Genomic DNA, 24,002 nt, shown 5'->3' on the forward strand with positions numbered 1-24,002 from the left:
GTGCCTGTGTAACTGGTCTGCGCGTTACGCGTAATGTTTTACGACACGCAGAACGCTACGGAGAAGGTGGCGCTGTGGCTGAACATCGCTCTGGCATTCGGTGAGGGGAGGGCGGGGGGCTTGTTCAGATCCCGATTCAGCCGCCCCCCCCCCCCCCCTACTTCCTTTTCAGTAATTCCTTAAACCAACTCCGGTGAATGCTAGAATGGTTCCTATGAATTAGTGCTTAGGGGATGCCGAAGATAGCACCGACTATAACCGTTATGTTGCTGAGGGAACGTATTTTTTTCTGTTTTTCTTCATCGCTTTGCATGTGCACTAGAATCTAAAGGGTGAATGTAGTACTGATATCATCATCACAGCCTACATAAAGAGTTGGTCGTTTCGGTTTTTCCCCGCTCGTCCAAAATTCGCTAGCCAACTCCTCAATGGTCTTCTTGAAGAATTTTCGCCTCTTTGTTTTATATTGTTCAGTTGTTTTAGTGGTTCTTCCATTTGGCATATGGCTTGTGTGTTCCTCGTACATTATCTAATGTTGTTTCAGTATTTCAATTAAGTTTCGCATAGTTTAGCTCAAATGTCATCTCTTTCTGGATATTAAAGTACATCCAGCCACAAATGTAAGGAAGCTTTTTACCGTTTCTGCTCCTCGGTAGTCAGTTTTCGCATCCATATAGGTGTGCAGGTATTGTCATAACCTTATAAAATTTCAATAGAGCGCCTGTGTAAATTTCCTTTCCCAAAGATATAGTTCCATAGAAATAGGTTGGTGTGACTTAATTTGTATTTTATTATTCGCCCCATATGTAATACTCTACCATAAGTATTTAAATGTATAAACTTGCTCTGTGACCTGCTCGTCAGTTTACATCTGAAATTGCATACACTGGGATCCTAAATATGTCGTTGGTTTCCTTTCCTTAATAGAGAGGTCAGATGTATTCTCTGCCGACTTTAGTTAAATTGAAAACAGTTTCTTGTTCCTCAGTTTCATTCTATTACTTCCTCGTGTAAAAAAGCAGTGTACTAACATGCACATCAATAATTTTAAAACGTGGTATTTTTACAACTTTTGGATACATCAACTATGAGTGGGTGAAAGAAGACACCCATGTCTGACTCCTTTGTTTATTTCAACCATACTCTGTTCGCTACTCTTATTTGTATTTTGCTCTGCATACAGGGTGAGACAGGAGGAAAGGTACGTGCTTTGAGATGCGATAGTATTAGTAATTCTGAACAAAAAACTTCATGTAGACACAAGCCCTATTGCGAATGGTTTCCGAGGTCGAACACGTCTAATATCACTTTTGTTCGTTTCTCTTTAAGAACTCGAAGACCGCACACTCCAACGAAAACGTGTCTCAGTACACATTAAACAGAATTTGCTACAAAAAATGTCCTATCTATTTTTTGTGTAGGACTAACAGTGTGCGCGGAGACATCGCGAGAATATTGAAAATCTCGCTTGACGCGCGTGTGCTGTAGGTTAGGTGCCTTTTGTAGGACCGTTTGAGGTAGTTTTCAGACTTGATGAACCACAACCGTCCTGTATCAAAATGTCTGTCTCAACTTCCTCTATATTACTGTGGTACGTTGTAAACAATGACAATGAATGACAAAGAAAATAAATAGAAATGTACATTAAAAGTGTCCTGTCTCGGAAACCATCCGGAATAGGGCATATATCCACATCAAGTTATTAGTTAAGAATCACTATTGCTATCAGATGCAGAAGGATGCGAGTTGCAGTAAGCACTGGGAGATGAAGTAGTTTGCACAGGATAGGGTAGCATGGAGAGCTGCATCAAACCAGTCTCGGGACTGAGGACCACAACAACAACATCACCCGTCAAAACACGTACCTTTCCTCCTGACCCGCTCTGTATATAAACCCTGTGCAGCTCTTAAAAGATAAATAGGATCCTTGTATTGCTTAAAATTTCCAGGAGTTTGTCTAGATTTCCAGGAGTTTGTCTAGATTTACTTTATTAAACGCCTTTCTGCGGTCAGTAAAGGCAAGAAAATTGGGTAAATGGAAGTCACAGTGTTCTTCCTTTTGTTGAGTCGTAGTGAAGAGCGTGTCTGAGCACGATCTTCTTTGGCTAACATAATGAGGGGCATCTGCCACTGGTGATAGTCATTATGTTAACATTCCAGCGCACAATTTACTTACGACGTATTTATATTAGAAGGGTAATACGTCTATATTCCGCCATCGTCTGTCTCCTTTCTTATAAATTTGGCATACCTGGGCTGCATTAGATTCGTCCGGTATATTACCACTTCACCAACACACGTTAATAAAATCGTGTTTTTTTGTAATATTTGGTGCATATTTATCAATTAGACATTGATTTCATTACATCCGTGTTGACGTGTTTCACAGAACTGTTATTGCGGGTATATATTCCCTCGTAGTTAACGTATTTGTGATGATGGGCTATCATGCAGACGATTTAATGTAGTTTTAATGTACTGGTCCAGTAGACTGCAATGTGCTTCTGAAACCACGAAAACTTGCCACGACATCGAATCCGTAACTGACTAAGAAACCAGAAGAAACCACAAAACGTTCTAAAGCCGCAGGGTTGTATCGCACAATTTGTTGGACATCTAAAATAGGGTACGCCCATCTGACTTTTCATAAATCATTTTCCAGTGCGTAAGCTGATCAACATCGTAGATGTATTAGGAGCAGCGTCGGACTACTGTCACGGAAATAATCGTCGAATTTGTTTTGGCCGTCACGGTCAACTTTAATTCAGAAACTGGTTAGCGTCCTCGGCCTAACCTTATCTTCAGTCATGAAAGAACAGTGAAGTGGAAACTGGAAGATTCTTAACAAAAAAAACAACATACAAGCAGTAATACCTAAAAATCACAGTGCAGTCGTTAAAAGTATAGTAACACGTCGCAATTTACCAAGAGGTAAATTTTGGCACCAAGTGTCAGCAATTATAAGCAGTTATTGTACTTTGATTTTACGTGAGTGGAGGTATACATGGGAATATAAGGGTGTTGGATGGGCGTCGCGAATGCCTCTGGCAAAGGATGTATTGGCAGTTACCAACTACTCAGACTTAATCTCCAGCATAACGGTACGGTTAAGTTTAAATATCGTGGTAGGAATAACTTTGGAAAATGTGAAGCGTCAAATATTCGTGTATTACAGTACTGCAAAGCAGACTGTGCAGTGACTTTAGATTGACCACCTGTCAAAAGCCAGAATTACCATCCCTGGAGCGTGGACAGCTACGATATGTGCAGAGAGGGTCAGTGAGTTTCTGGAAGGTACCGACTGCAGTGCGAAGCCATGTCGACTTTAGTACCACGGCCAGCTGCGGCTGGTTTCTGGGCCGAGGATCCACGGCACATACAGCCCGATCGACGTGGCGCCACATACTGTCGACTGGGTTTAATTCCGGCGAGTTTGGTGGCCGGGGAGTGCAGTAAACTCGCCGTGGTGCTCTTCGAACAACACACGTACACTGCGAGCTGGTGACACGTTGCGTTGTCCTGCTGGTAGATGGCACTGCTCCGAGGAAAAATAAAATTTATGTAGGGGTGGATTCATACTTGTGTTGATCCAATATGCGTTCCAGAATAGAGAGATCACCCAGGGAATGCCACGTAAACAGTCAAGAGACCGTAACTCTCCCTCCTCCAGCTTAGGTGTTGGTTTCAGACCTTTCAAGTCGTACATGCCAACGGCTATCTGTCCTATGAAGCATAAAACGTAAGTCGTCTGGAAATGCCACCTGTTGCCAGTAATTTGACGTTTAACTGCAGTACCGGAGTGCAGAGTCCACCCTTCGTCGTCAGTCGGCGTGGATACACCAAGCAGGCACCTAACACACAGGCCCATACGCAGCAACGTTTGCTGAACGGTCGTTGAGTAGATACGCTTGGTAGTTCGAGGATTCGTTGCACGTCTATCCGGCCGTACACATCTTCTCAGCAATCGTTCACCCCTGTCATGTATGGTTCGTGGTGCACCACAGTTGCCCCTGCGAAGGTTTTGGACAGTGGCGTTTTGCCATGGACGACATTCTTTAACCATGGTGGCATAGCCAATGATCGTGCCCTTTTTGACGTCAGATAAATTGCTCCGTTTCCGCATTACGACGACGACTGTACACGCTGTATACACTCAAATATTTGTATTGCTGCCACCTGCCGTCGCAGTGGTTGTTGCTCTTTGATCTGGAAAATAGATGCTAGTCACATTAATGTGATTGGAACGTGCAGCACTGGGCATATAAGAATAATAATTTTCTGCTCACAAGAGAAGTATCCCAACTCGTACCGTCAAATCAGCGTGAAAAAGGTTTCCAAATACGGCGATGCGCCTGTTTACCAAGCATCTGTTATCTATTACGCGGTATTGTCTCTTGAGTGATACAGGTTTTTCGCCTTCACATTTGTTGGTTTTCATATAAATACAGGATTATACAGACAAATGATCGTGGTGGTGTTAGAAAACACACACACACGCGCACACACACACACACAGAGAGAGAGAGAGAGAGAGAGAGAGAGAGAGAGAGAGAGAGAGAGAGATCATGAGATCATTTTGAAATTACTTCTATTCGGTTTTAAGCGTTCGAGCTGGAGCATTCCCATTACGTGTAATGAAGACATCAGCGAGATGAAGGGTGTTTAGAACAGTGTCCGAAAGGCTGGTTTGCAAAACAACGTTACGACGTGGTCACATTGCCAGAATAGGGTTAATGAAGATACCAACGAGCTCGGAAGGCTGTGGTGCAACAAGAAAGTAAGTGCAGTTCGATGTCGCATAGTATGCCAGGCACGCTGAAAATCGAAACTCAGAAATCCGCACTGTATACCGGCGGCCGGTGCTGAGTACCAATATCACTGATATTTCGACGGAATTTCCCTTTCTTCGGCATGTGCCCACTTCAGCTTCCTCTGCATGTGGAGCTTGTTGTTGCGCTGACCAGTCCGAAGATTAATTTGATGTAAATCTGCACTCTCTCCATTATCAGATTGGTTATATTTTAAAGCTACAGAGCCCATCTTATGATTCCGTCTTTTAGTGAAGCAGTATCATAAATTAGTGTTCCCGCCAATTTGATTCAGTACATCCTTCTTAGTTGTTGAAACTACCCATCTAATGTTCAACATGAATGATATCAAAAGTACCTGGAGACCTAGTTGCGGAGATTAATAAGGGATGTATTTACACTTCGCTGTTGTCATCTTGAGCTAAATGATGTCTGAATGTTTGTGGAGGAATAGAAACCCATTGATCATCCGAAAGCAGAGAAGGTAGGCTTGTTGGACGCTGGGATTTGGAGCGAAGTCAGCATTGTAACTCATCCCACAGGTGTCGTCAGTCTTGGCCAATCAGTCCATCTGATATTTGGTGTTGTGCACCAATACTTGACACACAGGTGGTGCTTTGACAGGGTGCGTTGTTGTGCTAATACCGTTAGTCACCGTCTCCTAACTGTGCTCTGCTCTACACACTAGACGATGTTGCAAAATGTGTTCACATTCTTCCGGATGTAGCGTTTCTTAAGCGCAACTGCGGGACCACACAGTGACCACGAGAAACACTGTACTGCAGCAATACGTCTTCCGGACTCCGCTGTTGGCACTACACATAATGGCAGGGTAACGCCACAGCCAAATTCTTCCATCGGACTGCCGCTTGATTCGCCACTCCGCATCGCCGGTGTTTCCAGTCACGCACTGCCCAGTGGCGTCGCTCGTTGCGCAGCCTCAATCGTTGCTCAGCACTGAATTGCAGAAATGCGTGGCTTACGAGGAGACGATCGACCATCTTACCCCCACGGATTTTAACTTGCTACAGACAATTATTGTGCTAGCTGTACTCGTGGCAGAACTTTGGAACCAACGAGTCATTCTTTCCAGTGATTCCACTCGATTTTTCTTGTAGCAACATTCCAAAATGCTCAACTGTGCCTGTCTACCAGTGCATGAGGTCTGCTCTTTTGTGTCGTCGTTGACACTGTTGAGGCGTGTGCCAGGGGAAGCAAGGGAGAGGATGTTGCCTGCTGTCTAGTATACTCTTCCTACAACACAACTGCACTCTTGTATTAACAGGGTTCTTCATTCATAAGAACAAGAAGCTGCTTATCTTCAAGCAAGTTGTTGTTGCACAAGCTCTTTCGTACTAGTCCGTTAGCCTCACTGATGATGAAGTACAAGTCCCCCCCATAAACAATACACTCTCGTAACCGGTGATCTCAACTGACAGACGCCAACTAGAGTAGCGTCGATATAGTCACTGAGCTGACTGCGACTGACTCAGACTGACTGGATATGACTGAATTGTCCCTCCAGTGGCGATGTAAGTACTGGCTGTCGAGAGAGCGTTGGTGACTCATTGCCTGCGAGTCTTTGGCCTCTCTTCTGATAGGTGCGCTTGCTCCGGCACCTGGTAACGATCATCTCACAACCTCTTTCCCGATCGGTGTGCTGGTGACAGCTTACACCAGCACATGCTCCGTCTCGTTTTAGCTGTGGTTGTTCCTTTGTTTTTCTATTTCACAATCACATAATGGACAGTGGGCAGCTTTAAAGTGGTTGAAACGTCGATGATACGCTTGTTGCTCAATTCGACTTCGAATGACAAATTCACATTTGAAGTCGGTGAGCTCTCCTGGAGGCTCTAGTCCGCTGTTCTTGCGTCTGTACTGACAACCCAATACTCGCTGCCTCCTTTTATATTAGCAGATCCGCCTGTTGTGACTCCTAGCAGTGAATCCCGCCTTACGTGGAGTTTTCTGATAGCTTCGATCAGATAGTGTACCTCTGTAGCACGACGTTTGAAAGGTTTTTTATTATCTTCTTTTCTGAAGTGTTCAGTGCACTATCCACAACTGGTGCAGTACTGATGATGTATAAGTGCTGAACACCTGTCGCGCGAGAGAGCGCGTGTCGGTAATGTAATCTGTGTGTTCTGTTTTCCCCGGCACAGTGCTTCCGGCGTAAGATGGTGGTGCAGCTGGGCTCCCGCGACGTGGGCCCCGACGTGCGAGGGCGGCTGCGGCTGTGCGGCCCCTCCCGCGCCCCCGCCGTCTTCACCGTGGTGGGCGTGCTGCTGGCCGCCATCGGCGCCTGCCTCGCGCCCTTCTGGCCCTCGCTCTTCAACTACGTCCTCTCGACGGTAAGCCAAACCTCACAACTACTGCACCTCAGCTCCCTGTACTGTCTGTCGCCGGGGAACACCTGGCGCCGCTTCCTGTCGTAGGTGGCTGAAGCCACGGGCAGCACCTCGCCCAGAGGGGTGACGCTGCAGACCTACTCGTGTCCATGAAATACATCAAATGTATTCGAAACTGCAAATATGGACAATCATCAGTTCTATAATGGAATGACAATGAACATTTGTGCTGGACCGGGACTCGAACCCATATTTCCCGATTTCGCGAGCCTTACCACTAGGCTATCCGAGCATGACTCATCGCCACACCCAAACTTCCATAAGTCGTCAACCATGTGTCTACATCTTGTACTCGTACATCCAGTATACACAGGCGAGACATTTTACTTGAAAGCAGCGTGCCCGGTGTCGGGCGGATAAATGCGATGTTGCAATGCCTGTGTTATTTTGGATTACGATGCAATGTTCCTTTGGACACGCACGCCTGCCTACATGTGGAAGTTTGGATCTGGCCGTGAGTCGTGTTCGGATAGCCTAATAGTAAGGCGACCACTCGCGATAAGCGCGTAATCCGGCTTAGAGTCCCGGTCCGGCACCAATTTTCACTGTCGTCATTCCGTTCTACAGCTGATTGTTGCCCACATTCGCAACTGCGAACACATTTCATGTATTTCGAGATGGCTGTAGTCGCCGCTGCATCTCCAAAAGAACATTAGTATGATATTTTAGTGGTTGTGCCACTCCGAATTACGAGCAATGTCCAATACCGATAAACACCACCATAGTACTTGTATATGTAACCATTCATTCTTCTTTACTTCAAAACAGTTATTTAACTTACCGCAATTTTTTTCCCACAAGACGTAAGCCAGTTTATTCATAGAATACCTTTGTCAATCAGTTTGAACGTAAAACTATACTTCAGAATGTAATTTTTGATGCTTTGAATCATACTTAATAAACAGGACACAAAAGGGTGTGATGAATAATTCAGACCATGTCGGAAAGGTAGGAAATTTTAATGACTGCGAAGAAATCACGAAGGCTGTCCCACAGGATTCAATTTTGGCTCCAGTCCTATTCCTTACATAACTGAATGACATTCAAGAAGCAAAATTGGTAATTTATCTTATAATACTAGTGTTAAAATTTCCATTAGACAGATCAACAGAAGTCTTGGTAAATGATATCTTCAAACTGGTTCTCTAAAAATGGACTCTTCATAAATTTTAGAAAAAAAAACATTTAGTTCTGTACAACAAAGTCAGACCAACAATTGATATAGCACATGAGTAGCAATCAGTACGTAGGGTTCAATGCTCCAAATTTTACAGTGTATACATGATGATGAAAACTTGAAGTGGAAGAATCATACTCCTGAGTTCCTCGAAAAATTGGTTTTGCTCTTGGTATAATCGCCAATGCTGGAAACAAACGTATCGAACTCTTGACATATTCTGTGTATCTCGACCCAAAAATGTCGTACGAAATAATTTTCTTGGGTAACTCGTCACTTAGAAATAAAGTATCGATTGAACAAATTCGACCAGTGAGAACAGTATGTGGTGTCCACCCAAGGATGGCATGTAGGCAGTATGAGAGAAACTATGTTGTATGTACCTAAAACACTAGAGGCGAAAAGAACGTTCATTACCCATTGTTAAAGCTGTCAGTGGCTGACAAACTAGTTCAATACGCATAACAAAAATATTTAATCATTTGCCAAACAACATAAATCTTTAGACAGGTAGCGAGGAAAGTTTTAAACCTAATTGAAAGTCATTTCTCGTGGACGACGACTCCTGTTCTGAAGACGAATTTCTACTTAAAAACTGGTAGCCAGTAAAAAAAAATTACGTCGAATAAAAAAAAATGATTTGCCGTTGCAAAAGTAGTACTGAAAATGTGTTCATTAATCTTAACGCTAATTTTGTAAACATATCTTGTAAACTGATGGAAGAATTGTTAAAATGATCTGTGGAACATGCTACCACCTAACTCCAAGAAGTTACTTAAGACCCTTTTCAGATTATAGTGATAACTGGCTTTGTATTCAATGTTAACAAATTACTCTTTATGAGAAATGCTTTCCTTTCTCATAGTTAGTCTGCGTTTTATATCCTCCCTACGTCGGCTGTCGTCAGTTATTTAGTTGCCATAATGGAGGATAGGCCATGTGAATTGGTGAAAAGTGAAACTTTCACCACCACCACCACGTACAGTCGCTCTCCAATGCTCTGTATTCCACTTCAAGTGGACTACGGACCTAGAACGCTACTGGGTGTGTTCTCTATGTCGGGTGTCGACAGTACGCCTCGCGGGTATGGAGTCGCGCTTTGAGAAATAAAGAAAGAGGATTACATTTTAATGCCCCTTCAACGACATGGGCAGTAGAGACAGAAAACGAGCGTCGGTCAAGGTGTGGGACATGACTGAGGGGGGGATCATACGTCCAATATATCATTTTTAACTTCGACACCTTTAACGGAAATAGGGAATACTAACTTCGAAGAAATGGGACATGGCTGAAATGACGACTGGTGGATGGCAATATTCTTTCTCAGCCTCGTGATGCCAATTGAGGAGCTACTTGACCGAATAGTGGTGGTTCCAGGTCACTGACAGGGGCCGGGAGATGGATGCGGTGTGCTGACCCCCACGTCCTTCCATGGTGCGTGGGTGAGTGGGTCGGTCGGTCGATATTACCTTAGCAGCAGTGAATGTGAATGCGAATCTTAAAGTAAATGACACTGAACAGTTGTTGTGGATCTGGTATATAAGTAGTACGAGTGGTGTGTGTGTGTGTGTGTGTGTGTGTGTGTGTGTGTGTGTGTGTGTGTGTGTGTGTGTGAAACTTTCACCACCACCACCACGTACAGTCGCGCCCGCCCCCCGCCCCCCCCCCCCCCCTCGCGCAACCCGTCGCAGCGTATAATCAGTCAGCGAGACATCTTCATGGCTGTGAGCAGGAACTGTTGACCGGGGCAAAAAGCATTAGATGTCAGGTGTAATGCGTACGGGTTCCAGAAACAGCCCCGATGTCTTTCCGTTACTTCTTTCGAACACAAAAAAAAGTGATGGATGGAGAAGAGGTGCCATCAAAATGTGCTCCCAATCGAATCCAGATCGTATAAAATACAGTACACACAACCTTACAGCGTTCACTCTCTCGATGTCTTCTCTGCCCCTAACCGGTGTTTTGTTGAACTACGTTTATAATGCTTCTTTCTGTTCAAAGTTTGTTCAGCATTCCTTCTTTTCTATTTAAATTTTCTTTTTTATTTAAATTTTCTTTTTATTTACGTTTGGCCATGACAGTCACGTGTATTTCTTTCAGTTGATGCGAAAAAGGCTTAATTCCGCGCTGCGACACTGTGGAGAACGCGATGTCAACCGGCCGCCGTGTCATCCTCGACCCATGCTGCGTGACACGGACGCGACGTGGGGCTACCACACTGCTCTCCCGGCTGTTGTCCGCTTCTCTGACCTTGGAGTCTTTGCTTTTCATTCATGTAGCTCACCAGGCTGAGTGGATCCGTCCCAGCCCTCACAGCCTCCCAGACTACAGAGGCGCACCAACCGATAAGACTCCCACTATACGAGTGCCGTGGGGTGTCACTGGTACTCTGACAGAAAGGAGCAAAGCAAGCAGTGGAACCGTGATTAACCACGGCCGCAAAAGGAAAAACCCCAACTGCCGTCGGCTGACGTGACGCTGAGAGTTCTTTGCAACTAGAAGAATTTGCGCGGAAAAGGTAGACGCTGGAACATACAGGTACAACCGAAATCCCCCGTGGTAACTGAGGGAGGCCGTCAAAACGGAATGTTGCGGGTAACTGTCAGAGATGTTTTTTTACTGCCGCCTAGGCCGCCCATATTTTCTCTCACGCAATGTATGTTTCTGAAGCGGTACTCCGTGACTGGTTTTCCATTCCTCGGATGAAGAAACCATTTCGTGCAGTCATTTTCAGAATGATGAAGAGGTGAATTCCGAAGTAGACGGTGCTCGTAACTAAGCTTTCGCTACGTGACAGTGTAGACGGGAAATTATTTGCCGTATCTATACACAACTTTACAGGAAATACTTTCAGCCTGTCCACTGCCCGATTTCCTTCCTCACAAGGGAACCTCCCCATCGCACCACCCTCAGATTTAGTTTAAGTTGGCACAGTGGATAGCCCTTCAAAAACTGAACACAGTTCAATCGAGAAAATAGGAAGAAGTTGTGTGGAACTATGAAAAAATAAGCAAAATATACAAACTGAGTAGACCATGTGCAAGATCAGCAACATCAAGGATAATGTGAGCTCGGGAGCGCAGTGGTCCCGTGGTTAACGTGAGCAGCTGCCGAATGAGAGGTGCTTGGTTCAAGTCTTTCCTCGAGTGAAAAGATTATTTTCTTTATTTTCGCAAAGTTATGATCTGTCAGTTCGTTCATTGACGTCTCTGTTCACTGTAATAAGTTTAGTGTCTGTGTTTTGCGACCGCACCGCAAAACCGTGCGATTAGTAGACGAAAGGACGTGTCTCTCCAATGGGAACCGAAAACTTTTGATCGCAACCGATTCCTCCACAGGAAAACGCGTGATACATTCTATACGACACTGGTGACGGCATGTGCGTCACATGACAGGAATATGTTGTCGACCCACCTAACTTGTACACTTGGCGAATGGGTAAAAAGATTCTTCTGCCTTGCCCGATTTAGGTTTTCTTGTGGATGTGATAATCACTCCCAAAAAAGTGATGAAAACATAAGAGTTTGTCACATAAACTGCAACAAATGAATGCAACAGTTTCACAGTCGCATTTTTCCCCGTGTTCTGTCAAAACATACGTTTTTAACGTTTTCAAATTTTTCCGTGTGTAGACCGTCAAATCCTACATATGTCCAAGCAAATCTGAACATGTCCTGGAATTCTGGAGAGCGAAGTTGATTTATATAAAAAAATTACTCGAGGGAAGACTTGAACCAAGGACCTCTCGTTCCGCAGCTGCTCACGCTAGCCACGGGACCACTGTGCTCCTGAGCTTACACTATCCTTGATGCTGCCTATCATGCGCATGGACTACTCAGTTTTTGTATTTTGCTTATTTTTTCATAGTTCCACACAACTTCTTCCTGTTTTCTCGATTGATCTGTGTTCAGTTTTTCAAGGCCTATCCACTGTGCCAACTTATAATTAAATCTGAGGGGGGTGCGATTGGGAGGTTCCCTTGTTAGTAGTGTGCCACGACTTCACGTTAGGCGCACCTACCATATGCCGACGTAGGGTTGAAACACAAGGTGAACAGCGTTGCTCGTAAAGCTGTTTATGAAAACAAGAGCGATAGCGATGCTGGATTTCACTAGTATCGACGCATTAAGCGGATATGGAGAGGTCCTCAATGTTTCCACAGAGTATAATTGTCCGACGATCACTTCTTTTCCATGGGCGCCCTCTAATGTAGCCAAAGTACAACCACATTCTAGAACATTTGACGGGCAGCTGAAATGTACGCCTAAATCAAGGTCACCGCCTAGTAATACGTAGTCGAGAAAAATATTACACTGAAGGCTGAATATGTAGAGTGGGGGCTATCATTTATCTAACACTGAAGTCTCGATGCGTTAGTTAAACTGTGGCAATCCCCCACCAAAGCTGAAAAACAGATGAAACTCTAACAATGCTCCTTTTGCTATTGTGGCTTATACGGAGCAGAGAGCACGTCCAGTGTTTCAAGGCGACTGAAAATCGAAGATTTTTCTCTTTTCACAACAAAGCATAGACTTCCGAAATTTGTACCCACTTGAAGAGTATGTGCCTAGTTTCGTTATACTCACTTAGTAGACAGGGATTCTCATTGGGATATGAACAAATGTGAAATCGAATACCAATCAAGCAGGTTAGGGCCTTAAGGAAAAAGACGACTTTCCTTGTGAACGCTGTCAGTTGCAAAACATGAAACTTATATGCAGGCTCTGCTTTTGTGCGCCACTGATGCAGATCAATATAACTCTGAAAAAAGTTGACTTCTCGTCACGAAGAAACACGAGAGGACATAATTCCACGAGATCCCTAAATAATAGCAGGTAAGTGCTGGAATGTTTCCCTGAGTTAGAAAGATACTGTACCTTACCTCGTCACAATTAGAACAGATGTAAGGGTGCGATAGGAGTGGCTACATTACCCAGGAACCGTGGGGATACTTTATATTGACTTCGTTTGCAACTCAAAGTATAATATGTGCCACTGTGCGCGTGTATACATGTCTACCCGCCAACGTACGGAGGTAGGTTTACGGAGAAATTTGTCTACATTTCCAGTATAAGTATTTATCGTTAAAACTTAGTTTCCTCTGTTCCTTATTTATTATTGAATCTTCAACACATAGTGAATATTTCTGCATACTTGTTTTTTCCGGAGTTCATATCTAGAGAAATCCTGTACTGAAACACAGTTTCCAATATATGTATTTCACTTGTGTTCGGTAGCAGTCATGTCTGTTTCCGTCTCATCTTTTCTTTTCATAGTTAATGGAGAAGACTGGCCACTCTTTTTGACTTTAATAGATAAAATTATGGAAAAGTAATACAGTATGACCTATCGTAGAGTTTCTACTATCCGTTGACGCTAGTTGACAGCTCTGTGAAATAAAAGAAAATTATTTTTGAGAAACAGTCGGAACGACTAGATTTTCTCACAAGGCTAAAGAAATATAGTGACACTACCGCTCACATATCAAAATTAACACCTTGCGCATAATAAATGAAGTCTCAAAGGGTTCCCCGCATATTATTGGCAAAATCTCTGAAGTTAGTCTCCTTTGTTCCGGCATAGTTCACTCACTTAAGGAAGGCATTGAACGTGACCTTGCCTTTATCTGATACAGCGCGAAATACCTGCTAGAAAGGCGACACCTGCTTAATAGCTACTTCTTGCGCAACCTCGGGGGAGATCGCGGTACTGCAATAACCTGTTGCAGTTACGTGCTGCTCCAGTACTCTCACTACTACAAAGAAAACTGTTCCGTAATTAATGGCCTATCTCACGGACCCCGTACTAGACCTCTTTACCACAGAAAACATTAATTCCTCTGTAATCGAACCTAGAACATTTGCGTTACTGGTCAGTAGTGCTAAACAGTGGACGACACAGGCTATCTACTGCAAAGCTGAAGTGAAGAGGGGAACCAGAGGCATTCTGCAGTAATTATTCGGTCGTTGTAGCGTGCTGATACCTCACGTAAGTCGCACAGTTGTTAATTCAGGCTTTTCTCTCGGCCAATTATAAATTCTCCTTACCACACTTTACCACATAAGCTATTTACAGTAATTGATTATCGACACGATGGTGGTGGTGGTGATTGCCACATGTTGCTGTTTCTGTCCTTCAATCCGAAGACTGATTTGAAGCAGCTCTCCACGTCTCTGTTCTCTGCAATTCCGCTCTTCTCTACATAACTACAGCAAACTACATCCATTTATATTTTTTCTCATTCTTTTCCTCCCCCACACCCACCCACCCTCTCCCTCCCGCCCAATCATATTCTTACTCCCACACTTCCCTGTATTACCAAATTTACTAAGCCTTCGTACCAGAGGCTGTAGATACAGCGATAATGAATACCACACTGGGTATTTAAGTTACAATGGCAATAACAGAGTAATGTCAAAAAATCGTAGGTAACAGAATAAGTACTTAAATGACCGATGAGAGGAAGGGGTACAAAAATCTTCAGAAATACAGCAACATAAATAACTTTGAAATGAAGTAAATAAAAAGCCAAACGGAAACGACGCAGGAACAATGTTTATAAATCTAAAAATATACGAGCCATTTTGAATAAGAGATAGCGGCCGGTCAAATATTTTCCGAGGGAAATCTCCAAACAACCGTATGTTTCGAAAAAAAAAATGGTTCAAATGGCTCTGAGCACTATGCGACTTGACTTCTGTGGTCATCAGTCCTCTAGAACTTAGAACTACTTAAACCTAACTAACCTAAGGACATCACACACATCCATGCCCGAGGCAGGATTCGAACCTGCGACCGTAGCGGTCTGTTTCGAAAAGTTTCGATATGTGATGCTATCTGCATGCCCATATGCCCTCTGTGTGTATCGATACTTGCATAATTGAAGACATCTATTTTTGGATTCTGTGATTTCGTTTTTGGAGTGTTTCCTTAAGACTTGTGGAGTGCATAGGAGCCTGTAGAATAACTTTCAAAACTTACGGCTGTTTTTCGATTTTCTTTGGTAAATGTACACCTGAACGACTGATTCAATGTACAGAAAAGGCAAAACAATCTTTGCGGAAACAGAAAGCAATGGTGTCAACATTAATTGCGAAGGAGGAATTTTGCCTTTAACGCAGAATCGAGCGCTGAGAGGAGGAAGCCTGATGATATAATGAGTAGATATGGATGGCTTAGGGAACCCAGAGATTAATAGAATATACGACAAATAAGGCAAAAGGTGTAGCTAACATTCCTTTGGGATTTCTAAACTCGTCTGAGGAAGTGGCAGCCCAATGACTACTCAAGTTGGTGTGCAGGAGACACAAGAATGGAGATAACCATCAAACCTTCCGAAAATCATCCACGCAATCCCCAAGACAGCAAGTGAAGATGAGGGCGTCAAGTATCGCACGATCGTCTTAAAAGCTCGTGCACCCAAGTTGATGACAGGAATAATGTAAAGAAGAATACAAAAGAAAATGAATGTTACGTGACGATTAGTTGCACTATAGGAAGGTAAATGCACATGAGGGCCATATCTTCTTGATAACGGAAGCAAGTCATAACAAAAATCAGGACAGGTTTATAGGATTTGTTAATCTATAAAAACTATACGAAAACGTAGACTCGTGCACGATGTAAGAAATTCTGAATACTGAAACGGAGTAAGCTATCCGAAAAGACTAGTAATGATCAAAATGTTCAAGAATTGAAATCAATTATTGACCACTCCATTTTTTAATGTATTTTATACACAGAGGTGGGGCTGACACGTTTTGGAGCCTTGCGCCCTCATTCGTAACTGGACAAGCAGATAAGTACCCATCTGTGCACTGAGATGTTACCAAGCGTGATGCACATTACGAGCTCTTACACTGCTGGGTATCGATAACTTCATTTTTAAGACTGTAAAATTATACAAAACGACACTATATGATTGAAAGTATTTTGTGCATTGCTGCTTACATTCGGTGGTAGTAGTAACATAACAACGAATTTCGTAAATTTATTTATAACATTTCCAAAATTTTTGATTGTCGATAAGTGAAGAATATATATGAGCTAGTTTAAATAGTCTTTGCTAGCGACGTAAATAATTGGTTTCCTCGCCTACAAATGTAATCGATGTTCTTCGTCTCTCGGCGGGAAGAGAAGTTGTAAGAGTTGTGTGAAGTCGTTGATAAAGAGTAGACGTCTTTCGTGCTTAATTGGAGTTTGTAGCTCTTGGGTGCAGATAGTAGTTACTGTGATCAACCAGTCCTTTAAAGCATTTTACGAATAGAAAAGTTAAAAGTGTGAACATTTATTATTTCATAGTTAGTGACCCATCGAACTTAAACAATCCTGGAAAGTTTCAGGTTTCTTGTACAGGGATATTAAGAGACAAACTTACTCTGGAGACAACAAGCCTACATATAAAACCTACAAGTAAAAGATATGAAGTGTATTTGAGTGTGTCCACTTTTACAATCAGCAAATTGATATACATCTGTAGTTCGTTTGGTCAATGGTGGTTTGACCCTTTATTGGAAGTGACAGGTTACAGCATATAGCTTTTTTAAAGTGTACGTATATTAATAGTTAAAGTAAATTTTATGCTAATAAATCTCGTGAAGTTACACAACACAAATTGAAACAGACAACAGAGAATTTTCATAGTTTAAGCAAGAAGCGATAATTTGACGTCCTTCTGTTTACTCGGTATCCATATTTGGAACCCGTTGTGTACTAGGTAATGATCTTAGAACCAGAAACCTTGGTCATACGAAACTAGTTTTGAGAAGCTAGGTAGAAAAGCTTTTCATTTATTCGTCTCTTAACACAATTGTCATCTACAAACCCTGAAATACATCCACATATGCCGTTGTGGAGAGTATAACACCCAAGAAAAGACTGGATTTGGCGGCCAAGTTGAAGACGGCGCTGCCGCGGATGCTCCTTTCGCTAATGAGTTTTGCGGAGCAGGACTGCCACGGCGGACCTGTGACTTACATAATGCTCTAGAGTCTAGGCGAAGGCCGGTCAAGTGGAGCGAGGCGCGCCTGGCTGGCCGTGGACATCTTGCGGCCACACGCTGTCCGACATGTGGCGCGTGTGGTACGGGTAACGTCACACTCCATGTAAGTTCTTCATTCGTAGTGTATGAGTAGCTTCTGCTCAAAACTTCTCCAGCGCGCTATTGTAGCATATTGGAGCTAAATAATAAAAATGTATTTCCCTTACTTTTTACTTCAGCTCCGTCACTGCAGTCGGATCGATTCCACTAACTGGACTGACCTTATGATCCAGTCTCTAAACAAACTCATTCTGGTCACATATTGTAATATTGATGCATATAAAAGTCAATTTGACGTACAATAACATCAGTTTTGATATACTTCGAAACGAGGTCATCTGTCACACCAGTATTAGACATTCTTCAGGAGTACCGCATTCAATACACCATCTGGGATGTCCTAGACTAGAGAGATATCTAAGTAGATAAACATACACATACATACATACATACATACATACATACATACACAGACATAGAAACACACATACACGTACACACACGTACACACACGTACACACACGTACACACACGTACACACACGTACACACACGTACACACACGTACACACACGTACGCACACACGTACGCACACACGTACGCACACACGTACGCACACACGTACACACACACGTACGCACACACGTACGCACACACGTACGTACGCACGCACACACGTACGTACGCACGCACGCACGCACGCACACACGTACGTACGTACGCACGCACGCACGCACGCACACACGTACGTACGTACGCACGCACGCACACACGTACGTACGTACGTACGCACGCACGCACACACATGTACGTACGCACGCACGCACACACATGTACGTACGCACGCGCGCACACACATGTACGTACGCACGCGCGCACACACATGTACGTACGCACGCGCGCACACACATGTACGTACGCACGCGCGCACACACATGTACGTACGCACGCGCGCACACACATGTACGTACGCACGCGCGCACACACATGTACGCACGCACGCGCGCACACACATGTACGCACGCACGCGCACACACACACACACACACACACATATATATAACACATACACATATATATAACACATACACATATATATAACACATACACATATATATAACACATACACATATAATACATACAATATCGGGTAGATGCCCTGCGAGCACGCAGAAGCGCCACAGCACGACGTGGCATAGACTCGACTAATGTCTGAAGTAGTGCTGGAGGGAACTGACGCCATGAATCCTGCAGAGCTGTCCATAAATCCATAAGAGTACGAGGGGGTGGAGATCTCTTGTAAGTACCACGTTGCAAGGCATCCCAGATATGCTCAATAATGTCAGAGGAGTTTGGTGGTGAGCGGAAGTGTTCTTAGAGCCACTCTGCAGCAATTCTGGACGTGTGGGATGTCGCATTGTCCTGCTGGAATTTCCCAAGTACACAATGGACATGAATGGGTGCAGGTAATCAGACAGGATGCTTACGTAGGTGTCACCTGTCTTATCTATACGCATCAGGGGTCCCATATCACTCCAACCGCACACAACTATTACGGAGTCTCCACCAGCTTGAACAGTCCTCTGCTGACATGCAGGGTCCATGAGATTTTCTCTATACCCGTACGCGTCCATCCTATCGATACAATTTGAAACGAGACTCGTCCGTGCAGGCAACATGGTTCCAGTTGTAAACAGTCCAATGTCGGTATTGACGGGCCCAGGCGAGGCATAAAACTTTGTCGTGCAGTCATCCAGGGACACGAGTGAGCCTTTGGTTCCGAAAGCCCATGCCGATGATGTTTCGCAGAATGGTTCGCACGCTGACACTTGTCGATGGCCCATCATTGAAATCTGCCGTGATTTGGGAATGGGTTGCGCTTTTGTTTCTTCAGTCGTATTTGCAGGATATTTTTTCCGGCCGAAGCGATGTCGGAGATTTGGTGTTTTATCGGATTCCTGACATTAAAGTTGCACTCCTGAAATGGTCGTACGGGAAAAATCCCCACTTCATCGCTACCTCGGAGTTGCTGTGTCCCATCGCTCGTGCGCTGACTATAACGCCACGTTCAAACTCACTTAAATCTTGATAACCTGTCATTGTAGTAGCAGTAACCGATCTAACAACTGCGCCAGACACTTACTGTCTTATGTAGGCGTTGCCGACCGGAGCGTCGTATTCTGCCTCTTGTTGTATTGTCCTGTATTTGAATAGGCATGCCTGTACCAGTTTCTTTGGCGCGTCAGTGTAGATAGGTAAGCATTAGGCGTCTCAACATCGACAAGGTTGATAAGAGTCGTAACACAGTGTAAATGAACAAGACTGGAGAAAGGACTCCAGTTGAGTGCGGCATGTAGAATTGGAGTATAAATAGTGCGCATTACGATTATTTTACTTCAAGAAATAGATCTGTTCGAACAAAAAGTGGTAGAATGATGGAGTCGCTTAGGGAGATAGCTGGCAGGTCGGGTAAAACGGCCATTGTCAAAGAGCAAGTCTAACCAGAGATGCGGAGGCAGTGGCTGAGCACACTGGCTTCACCCGGCTGCAAATCGTGACCCATGGCGACACGACTGAAGCCTCTGGTCGGGGGTCAGAGGGCATCCTTGGTTCCTAAGTGTGACTGGCCGCATTAGTGAAGACAAACAGCCTCGCCCGCGGAGTGGAAACAGCATCGTTCCCAGAATCGATCCCAGTCCTCTGATTTGGAGCCAAGTGGAAGGTTTAAACCAGAGCCTCATACCACTCTGTGATCTTGGATGCGGGTTTCTCGGCCTTTGCTACCGGCTTTGGAACTGTAGGGGTCCCCCCATCCCCTATCCCACCCATTCATGTCAGTCGCGCACTACACACAGGAAATTCTTATTAGCGTGGTGTAGTAAGTGTGACGTGCACATATGGATTTTTATTCAGATACATTCTGATACCACACACATTCCACCCATAATGGCAGAAGACGATATGTGGCAGACAGAAGGCCAAAATAGGAAATGTCTTTTTCCAGAATTGTTTTATTACGAAAGATCCTACTGTGGTTCCTCCAATAGATCTTCACACGACCGCCAAAAAGTCAGATACCGAAATAAGTGACCATGCGTTTGAAATTCGTCCGAAATTCAAGAGCGAAATGGCGGCTAGATCTGATATAATATCCATAGGATTCTAAATTTGAGTACACGAGAAAAAAAACGCACTTCTTCTAACAATGGTCTACCGTAGGACGATAGAGGGGAGAAGCGTGCTTAGGTATTTGGGAAAAAGCAGGACTTCAGGTTTTCAAGAAGCATTATCCAACACACACAAAACTATAGACCTGCATCGTTGACGTTGGACAATTTGGGACACGTTTTATGCTCGCATACTATAACATCTTCTCTAGCAATCAACATGCATTTTCCAAACAATTGTGCCAACCCAGCTCGCTCGTTTCACCGACGAGACCGAGAAAGCAGTACATTTCGGAGCCCAGAATGATACCGTGTTCTGTGGCTTCCAGTAGGCTTTTCACACAGTTCCACAATGCTGCCTGACGAACAAAATACGAGCTCGCCGAATTGCCGGCAACATGTGTGACTGGATTGAAAACGTCCTAGTCCTAGTACTGACAACACAAAACTTCAGACGTAAAAGTAACTTCAGTCTTACTCTAAGATAGTGTCATAGGACTCTCTTCACAATATGTACTATGACCCAGTAGATAACGTCGTACGCTCCATGATAGGGCCATTAAACTTTCAAGACACGCAGAATTTCTAATGCTAATACCCCAGAGAACAATTTTGAAATTCTATCTCGCAAAACGCACACAAACCTGTGTTTCATTGCTGTTTATAGCGCCCAGTTGTGCGAAGAGGCCGTCTCCTTAGTCTTTTAATTCTACATTTGGTATGCAAAAACAGCTAAACCATCTGAGTCAGCATTTAAATCCTGATTCTCATTCCTACGCAACATCTTAATAGTCAGATTATGTAGCACAATGTTTCAACAAGAACAACAAAAGAAACAGCCTCCATCGACCTACCTTTATCGGTACCTGAAAATTAATAAAATGCAAAGAAATGTCGCACATTATGTGTCTTATTGGATCGGAGATCATTATTCAGATAATCACTAAATAAGTAGCTCCGCCAACAACAGACATGAGACATGAAAACCCTCACAGTACACCAACAATCAACTGTGAAGTTCATTTAAATTGTGAAACGTGAGTATAAAATACATACGACCTAGTGAACCACGCAGAACGCTGAAAAATACATAAGAAACATTAAATCATGAACATGAAATCTGTACAGCCCTAAGAAAACAAAGCTGGTAAGAAAATCTCATTAATAAAACATTAACTTCATCACACGAAAATATTCATCATTAAAACACTGCCTATCCACTCGCACACACAATCATCAGTGGACAACGTGCGTACACAGGGTGTACGGAAATTCTCGTTAAAAACGTCTAGAATGTCCAGAGGGGAGTGATTCAACGACACCACAGATCACCAAAGTTATAGGCGCCGGCACCTATAAATGTCTGTACATACACCGTGATTCCGTGAAGATGCTACCGAGTTTTAGGGATGATGGGGACGGATAGATGCGTAAGTTTCAGGTAAGGGTTCCTGGACCGGAACCAAACGAGTCGAAAGTTAGATGCGAAAATCATTCGGATACCTCTGACAGTGGAGTACGTGTTGATAAGAATGTGGGGTATGCAACTTTCAGAGGTGGTAGTGTGGACAAAAACAAGAAAAATGTCTGGTAAACACGGGCACTAAAATGCATACCTCAACAGTTATGAGCACTTGTTCTTCGTTGCTAGTTTGATACATCTCCTATATTGAAGAAGTGCTAATAGCTCTTAAGGTATGCATTTCTGAAATTTGCGTCCGCTACAATCTTGGCAACGGCAGTACAGGTAGATGTAGTAAACTGTCAGTGGTATCAGAACGGTTTTTGCTTATAACTTCAGACTCAGTGGTTCCGGTACAGGACCCCCTTACCTCAAATTCATACACTTATCTTTCTCCATCATCTCTGAAAGTCTTTAACATCAACACGAAATTATCCGGTATATACGAGGGTTGGAACTTTAATAACGGCAACTCTTTATTTACAGCTCGTGCAAAATAGATACGTGTTCCAAAGTTTTACTGATCTTCAGAGTAATCACCCGCATTTTGTATAACTCGTTGCCAGCGATGCGGAAGTCGTAGGATACTCTTAGCAGTGCCAGTTGTGTTGACAGTTCGAGCGGCGCGGTCTATTGCCCGACGAATTTGTAGCAGTTCTGAAGTAAATGAGATGAAGTGTTTCCTTCAGTTTAGAAATCCAGTAGAACTCACGAAGGCTTAAATCATGGGAGTGCAGTAGGTGGTATACCACCTAGCAGCCCCAGCAGTCAAACAATTCAGTAACAGCTTTCACTGTCCGTGCTTGATCATTGTCCTGCAAAATGATGGTCAGGTCCTGCAGAAACTGCCATCACTTCCGGCTCTAAGATGGTCGTAGGTTGTGTTCCAAAAATGAATACTCCTAACGAAATATCTTGTCTAACAACGTTGCACATTATATCAGTAATTCTCAACATAGGAAAAATCTGTGAAAGTTCTTCTATACATTTTTAACATCAAGAATGCTAACGTCATCACATCTTGGGCCACGTTTGGTTCATTTTATTTGAACAAACCAAGAAATAGCTCATAATGCAGAAGAATTTTATCACATGAAAATTACACCCAAAATAGAATACATAAGCTGCCCAGTACTCAAGAAAACACTGGCGTTTCCCAGTCAGACAACGTAACAGAAATATGTAATTCACAACTGGATATATGAACATGGTGCCTACACGCTTCTGGACAGAGTCCTGCGCAACACCCACAATAAATCTGATTTTTATATCTCACCTTCTTCCAGTTGTATTCGAAGTATTTCACCTGTGGTGCCATCTGACTTAAAACAAGATAGAGTGCCTGTTGGAAAGGTCCCTTACCAGGCTGACCACCTCCCAGACGAATGGGGTTCTGCATTACATTGGTGTTTACTGTTAAAATTCAGAGTGTGTGCGTTCCTTGAGGAGCCAACCGACTTATTGCTCGCTCGTAAGTATATGTCGTGAAAAGACCATAGGGGCAAAACTGGAGATACTGGAGCTCACGCACAGGGCTACCAAGAGTTGTCTTCCCCCCGCCCCTCAAGCCAGTCATGTCGGAAACAGGTGAGGGATAAACAGAGTACCCTCCGCCACAGACCATAAGGTGACTAGCGTGGTATAGATGTAGAGCTAATAATTATTCTTCAGAAACGGTTAATATCTTTCCATTAAACACAACAACAAAACATGAGAAAAAGTGGGAAGACCATTGTTAAAAAAAATTACCACGACGAACTCCTAGAGATCGAGGTCGCAAGTTGAGTCTTTGGTAAGACTCATTTGGACAGAAAAATATTAGTTGCTAATGACTCACCAAGTGCATCAGGATGACAACATAAAATGAGTGTCTGGGAAGTACAGATATTAACCTTATGTGGCATGTATGTATTACACTTCACAAAATGGACATCGTCGAG

The 24,002-nt window shown here is 43.7% G+C and overlaps 1 protein-coding gene across 2 annotated transcripts in view; it reads left to right on the forward strand.

Annotated features, from left to right (window-relative positions):
* The window catches only part of LOC124802522 (protein croquemort-like), a 286,085-nt gene that overhangs the window by 92,054 nt on the left and 170,029 nt on the right, over positions 1-24,002 (forward strand). For both annotated transcript variants that reach the window (XM_047263365.1, XM_047263364.1), the window contains exon 2: positions 6,971-7,159. In XM_047263365.1, coding sequence (XP_047119321.1) covers positions 6,986-7,159 — 174 coding nt within the window. In that variant the 5' untranslated portion in view covers positions 6,971-6,985. The remainder of the gene's footprint in view (positions 1-6,970; positions 7,160-24,002) is intronic.

This window comes from Schistocerca piceifrons, chromosome 6 (assembly GCF_021461385.2).
Source record: "Schistocerca piceifrons isolate TAMUIC-IGC-003096 chromosome 6, iqSchPice1.1, whole genome shotgun sequence".
Lineage (NCBI taxonomy): Eukaryota > Metazoa > Arthropoda > Insecta > Orthoptera > Acrididae > Schistocerca > Schistocerca piceifrons.